General features: G+C 36.6%; 2 protein-coding genes across 3 annotated transcripts in view; one reads left to right on the top strand and one right to left on the bottom strand.

The window, feature by feature from the left end:
* The window catches only part of ramp1 (receptor activity modifying protein 1), a 137,359-nt gene extending 128,848 nt beyond the window's left edge, over window positions 1–8,511 (bottom strand). The window contains exon 1 of one of the 2 annotated variants that reach the window (XM_034208801.1): window positions 8,004–8,511. Coding sequence is in view for 1 of the 2 variants with exons in the window: in XM_034208800.1 (XP_034064691.1) it covers window positions 8,000–8,054 (55 nt within the window). In the remaining variant the exon portion in view is untranslated. Of the gene's footprint in view, window positions 1–7,999 lie in introns of both variants that reach the window. The other variant, XM_034208800.1, reaches the window with a different exon arrangement.
* Window positions 8,512–10,535: 2,024 nt separating this feature from the next.
* The window catches only part of map3k19 (mitogen-activated protein kinase kinase kinase 19), a 30,480-nt gene continuing 24,401 nt past the window's right edge, over window positions 10,536–16,614 (top strand). The window contains exons 1-3 of the mRNA XM_034208796.1: window positions 10,536–10,687; window positions 11,423–11,631; window positions 14,930–15,124. Of these exons, the coding sequence (XP_034064687.1) occupies window positions 11,446–11,631; window positions 14,930–15,124 (381 nt within the window). The 5' untranslated portion in view covers window positions 10,536–10,687; window positions 11,423–11,445. The remainder of the gene's footprint in view (window positions 10,688–11,422; window positions 11,632–14,929; window positions 15,125–16,614) is intronic.

Genomic DNA, 16,614 nt, shown 5'->3' on the forward strand with positions numbered 1-16,614 from the left:
TTAATCTCTTCTGAGCATGTTCACCAAGTGTGAATGGGTGAAAGTTATGTCGTATAGCGATTTGAGTCATTGCAAAGTCTAGAAAACTGTACATGTAGTTGAAGTACAATTTATAAAAGATATATGTAATTTGTTCATATTATGTTTGTAAGCTGAGTGGTTACATTACGCTTCATACTAGAGGTCACTTACAGTACGCACACGACCACAATTTTCAGCGAGGTGCAAGCTGTTATGTTCCCTTCAGTACCAAACTAGGCCCACGCAAACCCTGTTTATGAGGTTGATAGCTCTGCTTGCAACATAGTTATCACATCAGGAATATTACTGTGGCTTTTCAGTCTTTTAAAAAGAGGAAGAAACAAAATGAAATCAAACTGACAGCAGTGCTCTTAGTCACCAGTGAGGGGAGCTTCACTGCTAAAAGCTGCTGAATCAGTCATTGATTACAGTATGAATCATCAGTGGCATGTTGCATTGAATCTCACCTTTGTACTTCCCACTTTTTCAGCCAGGCAAACACGTGTAAGTTGAGTCATGAATGCACAACTGTTTATTTTTATGTAACTAATTGTAATTTGAAAAAGAGACATTTTCCAATAGCATGAGCTAAAAAATATGCAGTGGTAAACGAAAGTGTAATGGTGACACGTCTGTACCACAGCTGTTGCTAATTAACTCGAATTCCTTTAGTTGGCCTGAGTACAAAATTAATATCTTTGCCAATCTCTGGTTTATATTCTCTCATATTGTCACTTATTTTTATGCTCTTTCAAAGATTGTTTCCTTGTCAGAGATGCAGCACGTCATTTTGCTGAATGGTGAGTCCATTCAGCAAAATGACATGCTGCATCTACATAAGCATCTTTATACTGTATATACTTACTGGTCACGTCACATTATTGTCAAACAAGTAGCTAGTAGCTGTCTATAAGGGAAGAAACATGTAACGCCACTTCTGAGTGTTGTGATTATGTATGAAGAATATTGAACATTTTGAAATAAAGGCTAAATAGGTAATTATTCTACTGTTTAAAATATGACAAATGGCATGCACTGCATTTATAAAGAGCCTCTCTAGTCTTTGCGACCTCTTTAAGTGCATTATACACAAATCAGAATAGACCCATTGGAGGATGTGGCTCACTGATGCGTTGACCTTCAGATCAGGTGAGAGCAGGTTCGAGTCCCACTGCATTCAGCATGTTGTTGTGTCGCTGATTGCTCACAGCACTGTATGTAAGTCGCTTTGGATAAGTGACATGTAATGTATGTAAATGTAATGACACACATTCATACAGAGGCAGAGGCTGTTACACGAAATACCACCTGCTCAGGGAGACTAACATCCACACACGGTTGGCCATGCCATTGGGAGACATTTGGGCAAAAGACACTTTGACATTTTGACTGCATGAGCTGGGGATCAAACCACTGGTCTTTCAATTGGTGGGCAATCACTCAAACTGAGCCAGAGCCGCCCTTCACTATAATTTGAAAAAAACATTGGAAGATCCTAACCACCCGAATCATAACCAGATAATTTGTCTTGTTCAAATACATTTGTAATGATGCTTCGTAAAAGGCAAACATTTTTTAGACATTGTATGCCTTTATGAGACACATGAAAGTAGAGAGAAGACAGGAATAGTGGATAATAGGAGTAGATGTGCAGCAAAGTTCCCTGACCAGATGTTCAGCCTGAACTTTGTTGTTTGGTCGCACAAAAACGTGAATATTCTACTCAATATGTTGTGTAGAAGAAGCAAAGAAGAAGTATTTCTTGAATAACACTTCACAACCCAACTGGTCTGCGTTGACAACTGCCTACACATGGATGTATTCATTTATTATTTTTGTTGTATCTAGATTGAATGGCAGAATCAGCAGCTATACATGAATATTTAGATTTTTCTCAAAACCCCTCCAGCAGAGTGCCCTATATCTCAGCTATGAATGAAGTCATCGGATTAAGTGTCTTAAAAGTGAGCATGATTGCAATGACCTGATAATAACCTGATAATGTTGCATGATTGCACAAATGTAGAGAAAATGCTATAAGAAACTCCTGCCACTCCAAGGAGAGAGTCTTACATTTAGAGGAGCCTACACACCTAGCGATGAGACTAACATGGCAACCCTGTCTCCTAAAAATTACGTTCCCACAGAACTAAACTGCATTCTCAATTACGTTTAGCTAGAAACGTATTTTCTCCCACGTTACGTTTGTTATGAACGTATCTCAAATACGTTTATTTTCTACATATCTTCTAGAAACATATTTTCTGCCACGTTACGTTCGTTATGAACGTATCTTAAATAAGTTTATTTTCTATATGTCTTTGCCATTTATTGTCTTGCTTATAATAATGATAATAGTCATTTATAAATATCATTTTTTGGGCGGTGGTAGCGAAGTCGATAGGGACTTGGCTTGGCAACTAGAAGGTCACCAGTTCAAGTCCCGGCAAGACCAAGTGCTACCGAGGTGTACCGAGGTGTCCCTGAGCAAGGCACCGTTCCCTACACTGCTCCCCGGGTGCCGTTCAAAATGGCAGCACACTGCTCCTAACACTAGGATGGGTCAAATGCAGAGAAACAATTTCCCCACGGGGATTAATAAAGTATATCAATATCAATATCAATTTTAGAGCACACATTTGAAATCGAGAATCGGGCTCGATATATGGTTAAATTAAAATCAGTAGGCGAGGCTGTAATTTCGGCAGCTGTTACTCTCATGAGCAAGGCAGAAAATAATAGTTTTAACATGCCAAAAAGCTGCTGTGTCGTTTATTGCACCTCAAACATTAAAACAAATCCAGAGTTACGTGTTTCTGTACTTCCTCTAAGAAGAAAGGACAGTAAAAGAAGAGCTCTGTGGCTTCAGGCTTGATCGCCGTTCAAATGACAGCGTTGGTTTCCCCAAAAGTGGGCGGGGCTGTAAAGTGACGTAGATTTTACTCTCATCTATTATTCAAAACCATTCTATTTATTCTAACGTAAATTACATGCCAGTGTTTTATCTTTTTATTTATTTGTTTTTATTTTAAATCGTATAATGTCGGACTTTTTTTGTCGTCTGTGAGGAAAATAAATGGGGCTTAGAGCCTCAAAATACTGAAATCTGTATTTTTTTTAAATCTTTTCCTTCTAATTTGTTATTCTTTTCAAAATAACACACTGTTATTTACTAAACAATAACACACAATTATCCTTGTTTTTATTTATTCGTTTAATTCTATAATCTTGGGCCTTTTAGCCGTAAATAAAGTCACCGGAAACAGACGGGACATTTCGAGCGATACACACCACAAACCCACCGAACTGATTACCCAAGATCCTCAGCTTGAAGCTCGTTGATTGGATGTTTTAGCCGCAATGCACGCTGGGATATGGTGTTAATAAGATATGATATCCGAAAACGAAAAATAAAATAATACCTAATTCAGAGTGTTCTTGCTTTTCTCTTTGGAAGTCATCACATAACGGCATTGTAATACACGGTTCGGCTGCATTAAATATTATACATCTGCCGTAGTTCTTTATTTATAGAGCCCTGATGAGAGAGACAAACAGGAGAACTGCCTCCAAAACTGATTACTTGACGTGGATCATAAATATATCAACAATTAAACAACATCTTCAATTTATTTTCACAAAATACGTCTCCTTGCAGTATCAACACTAATTCGGCTGACTTTTATATTTGATCCAATTGGTAGATAGGTTATATTTACACCATAAAGGTGCACAGCTGATAGAAAAGGACTTGTAGTTTTTAAAGATATTACTGATTTTCTTTGAATATAAGAATGTAAATACTGAGTTGAGAGAATAGTCAGGGGATTTGGGTGATGGGAGACACATCTATGGAATCACAATTTCAATAGCTAAATGATGGATACCTTTCTGTCTGTGATGTTTTACAAATCAGATATTAATGTTAGAAGTAAAACATGAGAAATAGTATAGCAATATCCTGTCAAATTATGTAAAAACATGAATAAAATACACATCTTCAGATGTTATACATACATAAGTGTCCTACGCTAATAATTCAAAGTTATTATTAGTATGCTGTGTACCTTGTGTGCACCGCCTAGTGGTTAAAGCACGTTATTGAATTATTTTTGTTGAATAATGTTATTTGATGAAAACAATATTAAGAGTACATACTTTCATAGGGGGAAAGTAGAAGGTCAATGATAGAAATATAGAATATAAAAAGTCAAGAAGATACTATAAGTGATCTCTACAATAAAACAGTTTAGTGCACGATGTACAAAGAAATTAATAGGAGGATGTGCAAAACAGAAAAACGAATTAACCTTTATTAACACATTAAAAAATACTTTAGGTTAAGGTCTTCTTTCAAATAGGAAAAAAGCTTTGGAGGTATCTATCTACAGACAAATATTAAGCCTGACAAAGTACTTAACGTCTAATAAGAAGTCTTTCCTGCAATGTTAACTATGTTGAAGCACTTATTTTAACTGATATTATACACATTAATTATACTCTTATGTATGTAGATACAGTATAATAAATATGCAGAATATGACAGTTTAATGGTGGAGGTATGCACACATATTGATAGATGTCTTGTAATGCGCTGTTGATCAATACACCTTAGAAAATCTTGAAATCTTGAAAGGGATGTGCAAAATAGCCATTATACAGTTTTTAATTAACTATTAGTAGAGAATAAAGAGTAATGAATATACTTTATAGAGATCTGCAGATAAATGTTTAGTCTTCTCAAACACCAACAATCAAATATCTCTCCTGATTGTTGGCACTTGACAATCACCTTCCCTGAATTTTACTCAGGTGTAACTAAAGTCTGCTTTAAGGGTTGTTTATGTTTCACATCATTAATCAGAATCTGCAAAGTAACTAAACTAAATGTAGTGGAGTAAAAATACCAGGTTAACCTCTGAATTGTAGTGGAGTAGAATTACAAAGTAACAATGAGCTGTCGTGTGGGTATATATTAATGCTGCCCATTATGGATACAAGCGATTTTCACCCATTTAGTAATTACATGTTTTAAATGTGTACACACCAATGTGTTTCCTATCGCCTAAACCTCCAGGGATGTACACAGTTTAATACTGTCAACTTCAAATTTTGGGAAAAACGTCTTTTAAAACTACAATTCCCAGTAGATACGTGCCATAGACTAGGGGTTCCCAAACTTTTCCATACCAAGGACCCCCATATAGCATTATCGTCTGGCGGGGACCCCCCTGTTGCAATTTGTTTTTTTAAATGATGAGTACATTATGATGGAAAATATGACATTAATCATACAGCTAAATACATTTTCTTATTATTTATTTGTATTAATAATCAGTTATTCTTCTAAACATTTTTTGTATTTATCTTTTGTTTGTCATTCATTACATTCATTGTGTCTTTGTTATAAACATTCTTAACACAATATTAAACAGTAATATCAACAGTAAACATATTTTTAAATTGATTTCTGTCTTTATAATATTATATAATATTGAACAGTAATATGAACAATTAACATATATTTTTTGCATTTTTGAAAGTGACTTATGCCTTAATAATATTATATATAATATTCAACAGTAATATTAACAATAAACATATTTATATTCATATATATAAACAACAATATTTGCTACATCCGTGCTCTCATCCAACTGCAGAGCGAAATATTCACTAGCTCTCACTTGCTCCACTTGCTCCAAAAGCTGAGCAGATACTCAGTTTCACTCTCAGTAGCGGCAGCTACAGCGGTCGTGTGATTTTAAATATATATATATATATATATATATATATATATATATTATATATTAATAAATAAAAAATATTAAAAGATTGGCAACAAAGGACACATAGATTGATAGATATGCAGTTATTAATAATATCTAAAAAAGAAAAAAATGTAACTTTAAAAAATAAATAATTCCCCTTTCCCTCAAACTTTGCGTGACCCCCCAGGCGCCCCCTGGCGGCCCCCACTTTGAAAAACACTGCCATAGACAACCTGTTGGGAAACACAATAGCCAGCATGTGTAGTTCTGGGGGGGCGTTCGAGTCCAGTTTTGAATAGTCTGCCATGGTTTCGTTCCATTTCAAAGAGCTTGACGCTCGGCGTAACCTTGGCGCACTGCCACTCCAACATCACGGGGTTTGTCAACGGGACTGTAGTCCCAAACGATAGCTGGGGATTATGGGTAGTGTAGTGTCTTCGGCCATCCTAAATCTCGAAATGTCCCGTCTGTTTCTGGTGACTTTATTTACGGCTAAAAAGCCCAAGATTATAGAATTAAACGAATAAATAAAAACAAGGATAATTGTGTGTTATTATTTAGTAAATAACAGTGTGTTATTTTGAAAAGAATAACAAATTAGAAGGAAAAGATTTTTAAAAATACAGATTTCAGTATTTTGAGGCTCTAAAGCCCATTTATTTTCCTCACAGACGACAAAAAAAGTCCGACATTATACGATTTAAAATAAAAACAAATAAATAAAAAGATAAAACACTGGCATGTAATTTACGTTAGAATAAATGGAATGGTTTTGAATAATAGATGATAGTAAAATCTATGTCACTTTACAGCCCCGCCCACTTTTGGGGAAACCAACGCTGTCATTTGAACGGCGATCAAGCCTGAAGCCACAGAGCTCTTCTGTTACTGTCCTTTCTTCTTAGAGGAAGTACAGAAACACGTAACTCTGGATTTGTTTTAATGTTTGAGGTGCAATAAACGACACAGCAGCTTTTTGTCATGTTAAAACTATTATTTTCTGCCTCGCTCATGAGAGTAACAGCTGGCGAAATGACAGCCTCGCCTACTGATTTTAAATGTGTGCTCTAAAATGATATTTATAAATGACTATTATCATTACTATAAGCAAGACAATAAATGGCAAAGATATGTAGAAAATAAACGTATTTAAGATACGTATTTAAGATACGTTCATAAGAAACGTAACGTGGGAGAAAATATGTTTCTAAAAGATATGTAGAAAATAAACGTATTTGAGATACGTTCATAACGAACGTAACGTGGGAGTAAACTTAATCTTAATATCTTAAGATATCTTAGTATCTTAATTACGTTTCTAGCTAAACGTAATTAAGAATGCAGTTTAGTTCTGTGGGAACGTAATTTTTAGGAGACATGGTTGAACATGGGGCTGAACAGCAGAGCATATGTTAAACAGCAAACACAGGAGGTGCTGTAATGTATCTTCCTGTCACTTGTTTTGTACATTAAATATAGAACTCAAAGAAAAAAAAACGGTAAGGTAGGCATGACGTGATTTTTTAACCAGATTTTCAGGTTTTTCAAATAAAGTGAACTAAATCATAAACTGTATTCCAGAGCAATAACTGAACAGGTTTGTTTGCACACAATTCCCACCTGTTATTAAAAAACGTTATAATTAAATAGTTGACTTGTAAGGTTAGTGCGTGGGTGTCGTGGTATTTCAGTTTCTGAGAAATAATAAATTCATTGTTTGCAAATTAGATGGTCTATCTATCTTTACTATCTGAAAAGAACAGCAGCTATGGAAAAAAACGATACACCTTGAAAAATAAACAATCACATATATTCTAAAAAGTAATCTCTTTATTTGCAGTTTTGCAAATCCCATTCAAATATTGGGTTGTATAGATTACACGACTATAGTCACGAAAAATATGTATAGATTTGTTCCTAACTACTGCTCTGAACATATGTTGAACTGCTCAAGTTTTGAGCAGTTCAATTCTTCAGTTTTCACTTTTTTGTATAAGGGAAAATAATTCGTCTGATATGTCCCAACCAGAAGTTATAATTTAGGCTATAACCAGCTTTTTTTCTCTTTATCACACACATGAGAGTAATAATATATATAAAATAATATGACGTTTCATTTACCGTTTTCAAAATACTCAAAGACACTTTACAAAAGTCACACAAAGAACAGTCAATTGCTTGAGAGAAATTAAGAGTGTTGGACTCACCTACAATGAACAACAGGAGCGCGTGCCTTGCTGCTGCCCCGCTCTGCGATCCCATCCTGCTGCTCTCACAAAGATTCACTGACTGAAGTTTAGGAAGGAAGTGAAGAGGAGCACAACTGACAGGAGCTCATTCAGTAATGGATGACATCATGTGAAGAAATCCATGTAATGCAGCCTCGCGGTTAAGGATCCTTTAGCTGCTGTATCACCTTGCGCAAATTGCCCGCGGGGGAGGTGTGGAGCCAAGACTCGTCCTAACTCCCCGGAGTCTTCCTGTCACAAACCCGCTGTCATGCACACGTGAAACATACTGACCGAAAGTTGTGGCTATCTCAACCACAATGAGTCTTTAGGATTTGGTGGAAATCCGGAGTGCGCTTTTGGAGTGTGCAGAAACGGTGCGTAACGGGACGCACCAGCCTGGGACCGGTGGAGCGGACAGGCTGAGTGTGTGTGTGTGTGAGGGTTCACTGCTCCTCTCTGCGAGGACACCGCTGTTGGTGAGCGGCGGGGACACGGGACAGACTCCAGACAAGGCAATTACAGCGCGGTGAGGGGAAGCGAGGGGAGGGGAAGCGAGGGGAGGGGAGGAGGAGGCTCCGGACTCCTAATGGTACTTTTCCATTGGTTCATCTGAGACAGCGGCCAAAACAGCCCTATAAAAAACACTTAATTACTTGATAAACAAAATAAACATAATAAACACACAAAAATGCTGGAATATAACCTTAACTAAATATATCTTTTGGAATTATTGTGACAGCAAAGTATAATACCAGTAAATCACTTTTAAAGTGAAAACGACCCCATCAACTTCCATTTGAAGGCACTAGAATCTTATGATTGAGATAAGAAAAATAAACGTCACACAATTCCAAAAATACTATCCAGGAAACATCATATCATGAATCTTCTTATTATTGAACATAAAGAGGTCAATATGCATCATACGTGATATTGGAAGAATAAAAAAGGTATTACAATATACTATGTGTTGAAGTGTAATACATGTGGATACAGCAGTGTGTGTGTGTGTGTGTGTGTGTGTGTGTGTGTGTGTGTGTGTGTGTGTGTGTGTGTGTGTGTGTGTGTGTGTGTGTGTGTGTGTGTGTGTATGTGTGCGCTGCTACAGGATTATATACAGAATTGTGAAACGCTGCCATCTAGTGGTCACCTGGAGCGTTACAAAAAGCTAGTTTACATGAATGGCATTCGGTAGTCGAAAACTGATAATTAATTAGTGTGATATAACTGTCAAATTTGTAAATGGAGCTGCTTTGATGCAGACAAAAATCATGGTTGAACTGACAAAATGTATCATTGTATCGTATTGTAAAGGAAAAGGTGCACAATTATATCAAACAATATGCATTATTACTCCTAAGGTGATTACAAAGGCAAACTTAAATGTGTTTAACCTATGATTATGAACTGTGCAGCATGGTAGCACTGTGGCATTACTCTACATCATGGGGTTTTTCTAAATGTATCAGACTCATATCTTTCACCCCACAGAGGTCAGTAGAGCAATATATTTGTCAGCAAGTGCAAGTGTAGAGATATTCTTCCTGTTTATGAGGAGCTGTTCCATATCCTCAAAAAGAGACCATCTTGAAGTAAGTATTATATTACTGGAAGGTACGAAATCATGTTTTGATCATTTTTATTACAATTTTTTTGAAACGGCAATGCAGCATATAACAACGCCTTAAATTACAATATAACATGCTTTCAGTCTAGAGCCCTGGTTTCAAAATTGTCATTGTTACTATTTTCACCAGGTTGAGTGATGTTCTTAAGTTTATCCCATGGGGAGAATTCATGATATTTTCCTTTTTTTTTTTTGGGTTATAACTGCGGCATTGTATTTTTTAAAGCAATGCATCAAAGTACAAGTTGCTAATCAGTGACGTATCCCGGACTGTGTAAAAAATACCCTTAGTATTAAGTATGTTATACATTTCTGTCATTTGATTTCATCACACAGTGGCACAAAGTGGCATTTAGAGGGTTAAAATGATTTTTAAATGAATTATATTTGTTATTTAGGATCAGAAATGAATTTGGTTAAAAGATTTAACTCGGTGGAAGTTCAAAAATAATGTTCATATTTGTATTCGATGAGACATTATTTATGTTTTTCCTGAAAAGGGCACCAAAGCAACCATTTTAAAGGGTAACATGATTCCTCATATAATCGAGCTCCATTAAATCAGTTTGCACACATATCTGAAAATTAGTATACAAAAGTAGTTTGTTTCTTAAGAATTTAAAGTTTTCAAAAGTTCTAAACTGTTAACAAGTGCAAATTGGAGCACAGGCGAGCAAGGAATATCAAGTCATGCTCCTCCAAGTTTACACAGCAATTTACTAAATTATTCTCTAAAAAAAGCTGCTATAACTTGATATTCCACTCGGTCTTATTGTGTCAGGCTACAAGCAGCCAGCTGGCTTTTAAACCCGCCTGTCTGCCTGACCATCTCCAAGGCAACCAAGTGTAAACGTAGAGCAGGAGGTGTGCAGGGGGAGAGAAGAAGGGAGAGCAGACACTGGAGCAGAGGGTCTGTTCTAAAGGATCAAAGGTTTACGAGTCAAATGTCCACGGAGGGTCGGACAAGAAATATTGCTGCAGTATCTCATCAATGGATATAAAGAAAAGGGCTAAAAGCATAAAATGACATCATCACAGTGAGTAAAGAACAGTTCATTTCAAAATGATATAGCAATGCATAGTTGTTAGTCTTATCAAAGCTGATGAAAAATATGAAATGCCTTCCAAGTTCCTGAAAATCTGCGAATATTTTACTGAGTGTATTGCTTTTATTGTTTTTACATACAAAATATGTCAGCCATCTTTGACTGTCGCTCTGTTAGTGTTGTCAAACATTAAACCAGTAGCCACACACTCACTCACTCACACACACACACACACACACACACACACACACACACACACACACACACACACACACACACACACACACACACACACACACACACACACACACACACACACACACACACACACACACACACACACACACACACACACACACACACACACACACACACACACACACACACACACACAGAAACATGGACTCCTTCCTGAAATCACTGATGATGATGAGATGCTCTTTAAAAGAGTATGTATGGCGATTCACCACCAGCAGCAAAATAAAAGTGAGGGAATAATTCCGATCACGCCCTCCACTGGGACTCTTGGATCATTAGAGACTTGCATCACAGCACTAATATCACACACAGACAGACACTGGGCTGAAAGAAACCCTTCCCATAAATCAGTGCTGCGTGTGCAATTACTTACTTCCTGACTCTTTTGTCTTCTCATTTGTCTTTTTCCATAACAACAAGAAAAAGGTCAAGTTGTGTCTGACCTCTGTCTGGCTGTGCTTCACACAGATCTGACTGATAATCTGTGAACTATGCAGGAAAGCGAGAAGAGAAACACCTTCAAGAAGATGCTGCGAAAAGAGCAGGAAGAGGAAATTGAAGAGGTCCCAGTAATGAGCCATGAGGAAGAGGAGGAACTGGGGGTCTCCGACACTGAAGATGAGGAAGAACAAGCAACATTTCCACTTATCACCGCCTGTCGTATAGGAATAACTCAGGTAAGCAATGTAAAAGTGTGTATGTGAGATGATATTGTTGTGTAATCATGTTTTACCTTCGGTCACCTAGCTGTGTAGCAGATCTGATGTCAGTCCATTGTTGCATGGAAAATTACAAGTTCGTCATACAGGTTGTGTTTTTCCTATCAATAACAACAACATGTGTTCATTTGCTTACGTAACTCCTCTGCTCCCTCTCAGGGGGGGCATGTTCAAAACAAGCACATGACTTACTGTATACTGGTAACCCAGGGGAGACACTCTCCTCTGTGATCCCCTGTGACATGAGATGAGTCACACTGAATTAAAGATTAATTATTGAGAATTTAGCCATTTAAGACTATTCTTTTTTTATCAATTAAGATCAAATCCATGGTTTTAAACATCCAAAACGCACATTTAAGTGTCTAATTACTACATTTCGTCTATTTTAGTTTGTAGATTTCTCTTTAATTCACCAAATGTTCAACCATTCTGAAAACTTGTAATACAAAAAGTAAAATTCCTAATGTAAGTAATAAACTGCCAAAGTTGACTGGGTATATCTGTTAGTTTTAACCCTATTCGCCTGTAGACTACATCTACTAATATTAACAATTTGTTGTATTTCGCTTAATAAAAACCCGGTTATATTATAACTTGAAAGAAATATTTGTACTTATTCCTTGTAATAATTATCAATAATCAAACAAATTACAAGGAATCGGTTTAAATATAAACAGAAGGTTTGTAAATAAAATACATGGAATGGAGAAAATAACCATGAGAATAAGAAATCAAGTGCATAATTTTAATGATTGATGGAAAATGTTCCAACTGATTAACCTGTTAAGCACTGAGCCTGTTTTTCAGGTTTCAGGCTTGAAAATGACAAATGATTATATCTTCACTTCTAAAAGGGGTAAATTAATAATCGTTTTCTCAAAGCAATGATAAACCTGTGAGTTCGATGTAGAAAAGTCAGAATCAATATAGATGTTTTTATTTTAAAGTAAATTCAGATTGAACATAGTAAAAACATTTAAATTATAGTTTCCGTCCAAAAAAAACTAATTACTTATCAAATCAAATCAAATCAAGTTTTATTTATATAGCACATTTATAAACGTTTTTTGGTCGAGCCAAAGTGATGTACATATAATAAAAATAGCCTACAGTAGAGACACTTTACAGCAAATACAACAGCACAGATTGTTCAGAATATCAGTATGAGAAAAACAACACCCTCTGTCCTTAGACCCTCACATCGTACAAGGAAAAACTTCCGGAGAAAACCCACAGTTTAAAGGGAAAAATGGGAGAAACCTCAGGGAGAGCAACAGAGGAGGGATCCCTCTCCCAGGACGGACAGACGTGCAATAGATGCCGTGTGTAAATCGAAGAGATAATACATTTTACAGCATATAGACCGAATGTTAGGAAATGCATGTGTCTGTAATAAGAAAATGAATCCACGAAGATGTCAACTACAATTCTGTGGGAGCCTTCAGGGAGGCAGCAAGACCCAGGCAGGACCGCCTTATAGTGAAAACCACCCTTGAATGATGGGATGGTAGACTAAAAGCTTTAGGAATCCAAACTATAACATATAATAAGTACCCTGTATCAAGATTGATGCAAAACAAGTGAAATCTGACATTTTTAGAGAGGTTTAGAAGAAAAAAAACACCTCTGGGGTCATTTGGGTGTATTTGCCATATCTCTGGGACCCGTCGGTCTATTTTGATGATTGACACCTCTTTTGAACCGTTAGAGCCAAGAGAATCGAGGGGAAGTTCCTAAAATCCATCTAAACATTACCATTGGTGAATGAGAGTGATGCGCAGCCAGAATGCCCAAAACCGGAAGCTGGGTTACAGCTCTCATACACTCTATATCAGCGGTTCCCAACCTGTGGGCCGCCAAATAATTGTTATTTATTTTTTTTATTTATTTATTTTTTTTGTACAGGCTAAAGACACAAACATGGACATACCAATAACATATAGGAGATTACATTCCCATCTCAAACAAAACAAAAACAGAAGAAATAAAGACAGTCAGTAGGATCACTTCAACAATGTCACAAACAAAAATAAGATGACAACCAAAACACACCAAAAACACAACAAGCATATTTATTGTTCCTTTAATTCCACTCTTCGTTAGAGCTAATTATTTCCCATTTCATGGCGTGTTGAGCCACCCCATGATTTTTTGTGGCAATCATTTTTTCCAAAAGAAATTGTAATTTTAAACTACTCTTCTAACACCTTAAATGAAGATTACTCCTTGATTGACTTTTAAAAATATGTATTTTAGCCAGAAGAATAGTTCAATTTATTAAGTGTGTGCGGTCTTCATCTAAAAGCCCAAATAAAATATTAAAGGGTGTCCATGTAAATTCAATATTTGCCGCCAAATAATTTGCAAAACATTATGATGTGTCTGGAAACATTTTCATTATTAAGATTTGTTTTTATTTTAACCTCTTTTCCTTTCTCTTTCTCGATCCTCCTTAGCAACGGTCATTCAGTCCTTGACAGCGGTCTGTACTACTGGATTTACAATGTTTCACATGATCTGAATTGACCAATCAGAACTGTATTTAGCCTCCGTATTGTTTATGGTTGAATGTGGGCCGCGAAAAAATGTTGATTCTTAAGTGCACCCAGTTGAAAAAGGTTGGGAACTGCTGCTCTATATGAAAACTCAGTTTTTGCCATAAATATGATGATGGATTATCAGTAAACATTTCAAAGTGACACAGAGACATTGGATTAACCTTCAGCAGTGTTTTTATACGTCGTAATGCCCTTGAACACAACTTTTGATCAGAAAACAGCAACGGTAAGACGTATTTGCCGTTTTGGCTCCGTAAAGTGAAGTTGCGTGTTGTCTTTGCTGGCTTTCGCTGCCGCGAGTTTTGTCGCACATTGATTATACTTATACCATTGGAATCTGTGGAATCTCAGCTTTCATATAATATCTAGTGTGTGCAGATCCGATGAAGTATAACATATTTCTACCGTGAGTTATGTGCTAAGTGTGTTAGCACTCTTTCGCTTAGTGCTAATTCAGAGGCTCGGCATTAGACTTGTGTTTTGTTTCGGTAAAAATGGTTTATATCGTCAGGGAGCTGAGTTTCTTCCCGTTAAGTGGGTATGACACATTCATAGTTTGTTAAATGTTAAGAAGCCCTCAGACGCTGTTTCTTGCAAGATGTTGCGGGAGCCCCCGCCCCCAGGCTTAACAGGTTAAGGTCTACTCATTGTGGGTGTGTGTTGCGTGTTGTTTTACCTGCTGCTGGTGTTTACAGGTGGTGCAGCGGCTGCTGCGGGGGGGGGGCGATCTGACCCTGTGTGACCGCAGCCAGCAGACAGCGCTCCACATCAGCTCCCCCGAGCTCCAGGGGAAAGTGCTGGGGTGGATGTCGAGGCCTCATCTGTCCCCCCAGGCCCAGCTGCTGCAGGCTGCCTGGCAGGGAGACCTGCACTCCTTACAGCTCCTGCTGGTAAGACACACACATAGAGTGAGTAGGAGAGGTCATAGTATATGTCATAACAATAATAATACTCTAGTATGACAAATACATGAAAAATGTTATAGAATGGTATGTCATTTAAAATATTCTATAAAAAATACATAGTAGCCTATAGTATGTCATAAAACCTAATTAAAAAAAGTATCCTTTGTCATCCACAAAATCAATAAAAATGCGTAGTATAATATATCATGAAGGAATCATAAACAATTCATAGTGTAGTAAGTCATAAAAAAGGTCATAGCACAGTATTTTATTTCACGTGTCATAAATATATGTATAAGCCTCTGAAGAATGTTTTTTTAGGGGATATAATCTATATTTTTGAACTAGAATAATATCAACAACTTTTTTCAAGTTGATTAAAAAGAAAATGTGTTTCTAAGTTATATTAAGCTCAGAAGAAGTGTTTAACTTGTTCTGCAGGTTCTGCAGGTGCTTTCATTCAAACAATGAGAGTAATATAAATAGCCGCCTATACGTGAACAACTGTACGTTTCTATGAGTGGTCACAAACTGTATTTACATCCATGGCACACAGATTTATTGTTAGTATTTAAACTAAAATGTACTGAAATGAAAAGAAAGGCAAATAGTTTTGTTTATGTTTATGAGTTGTTTTTTTAATTATTTAATTATTCATACTTCCAGAAAACGTTGCGATCCTTTTGGGGTGAAATAAGCTATTTTTAAAAAGCTTTTTAAGTAAAGTATAGCTATAAATAAGTCTGCAAGGCATTAAAGATAACATGAAACTATGTTTCCCCATTTACGAGGGGCCGTACAGGCCGTAATTCATACTGGTCCTCTCACACACATACATTCTCCTTTTACATACACACATTTTCACTCACACACATATATATTTACACTCACACATTCATACATTTTGCTCTCATATTCACATATTTTAACGTTTATATTTATACATGTTGCTCTCATGCACATTCAATGTTTACATTTAATATCATGAATAATATATGAATGTCTGAAGACAATATATGTATGCAAGAGAAGAATGTATGTATATGTGAGAGAAAGTATAGTGGAAACGGAAGGAGTAGGCTATAGTTGAAACGGAAGGCAGGTAATTATCGCGCTGTGATTGGCTCAGAAGGTCGAGCGGGGCGGGCTCATGTTCAGAACTTCAGATTCAAATCAACATGATGGAGGGAGATGAACGGGTTTATCTTCGGACCATTTGTTTTTCTTTATTAAAAAAGTAAACGGAAGAGCGTCTGAGAGGCGTTTTTGCTTTTTATTTTTTACCTTACTAAATGGTCTAATGGTCATTGGAGCGAGGGGCGGGGCGAAACTCACGGAAGTGATTTCAAAACAAAGACACATGGTTTGCTTGGAACGGTGATAATATTATAAACAAGGGGAAACAAGGTAAATTTAGCGATCACAACGAAAACGGCCAAGACACACATTGAGCCCAGAAAATGAATGTTATTAAG

Source organism: Gymnodraco acuticeps, unplaced genomic scaffold, assembly GCF_902827175.1.
Source record: "Gymnodraco acuticeps unplaced genomic scaffold, fGymAcu1.1, whole genome shotgun sequence".
NCBI lineage: Eukaryota > Metazoa > Chordata > Actinopteri > Perciformes > Bathydraconidae > Gymnodraco > Gymnodraco acuticeps.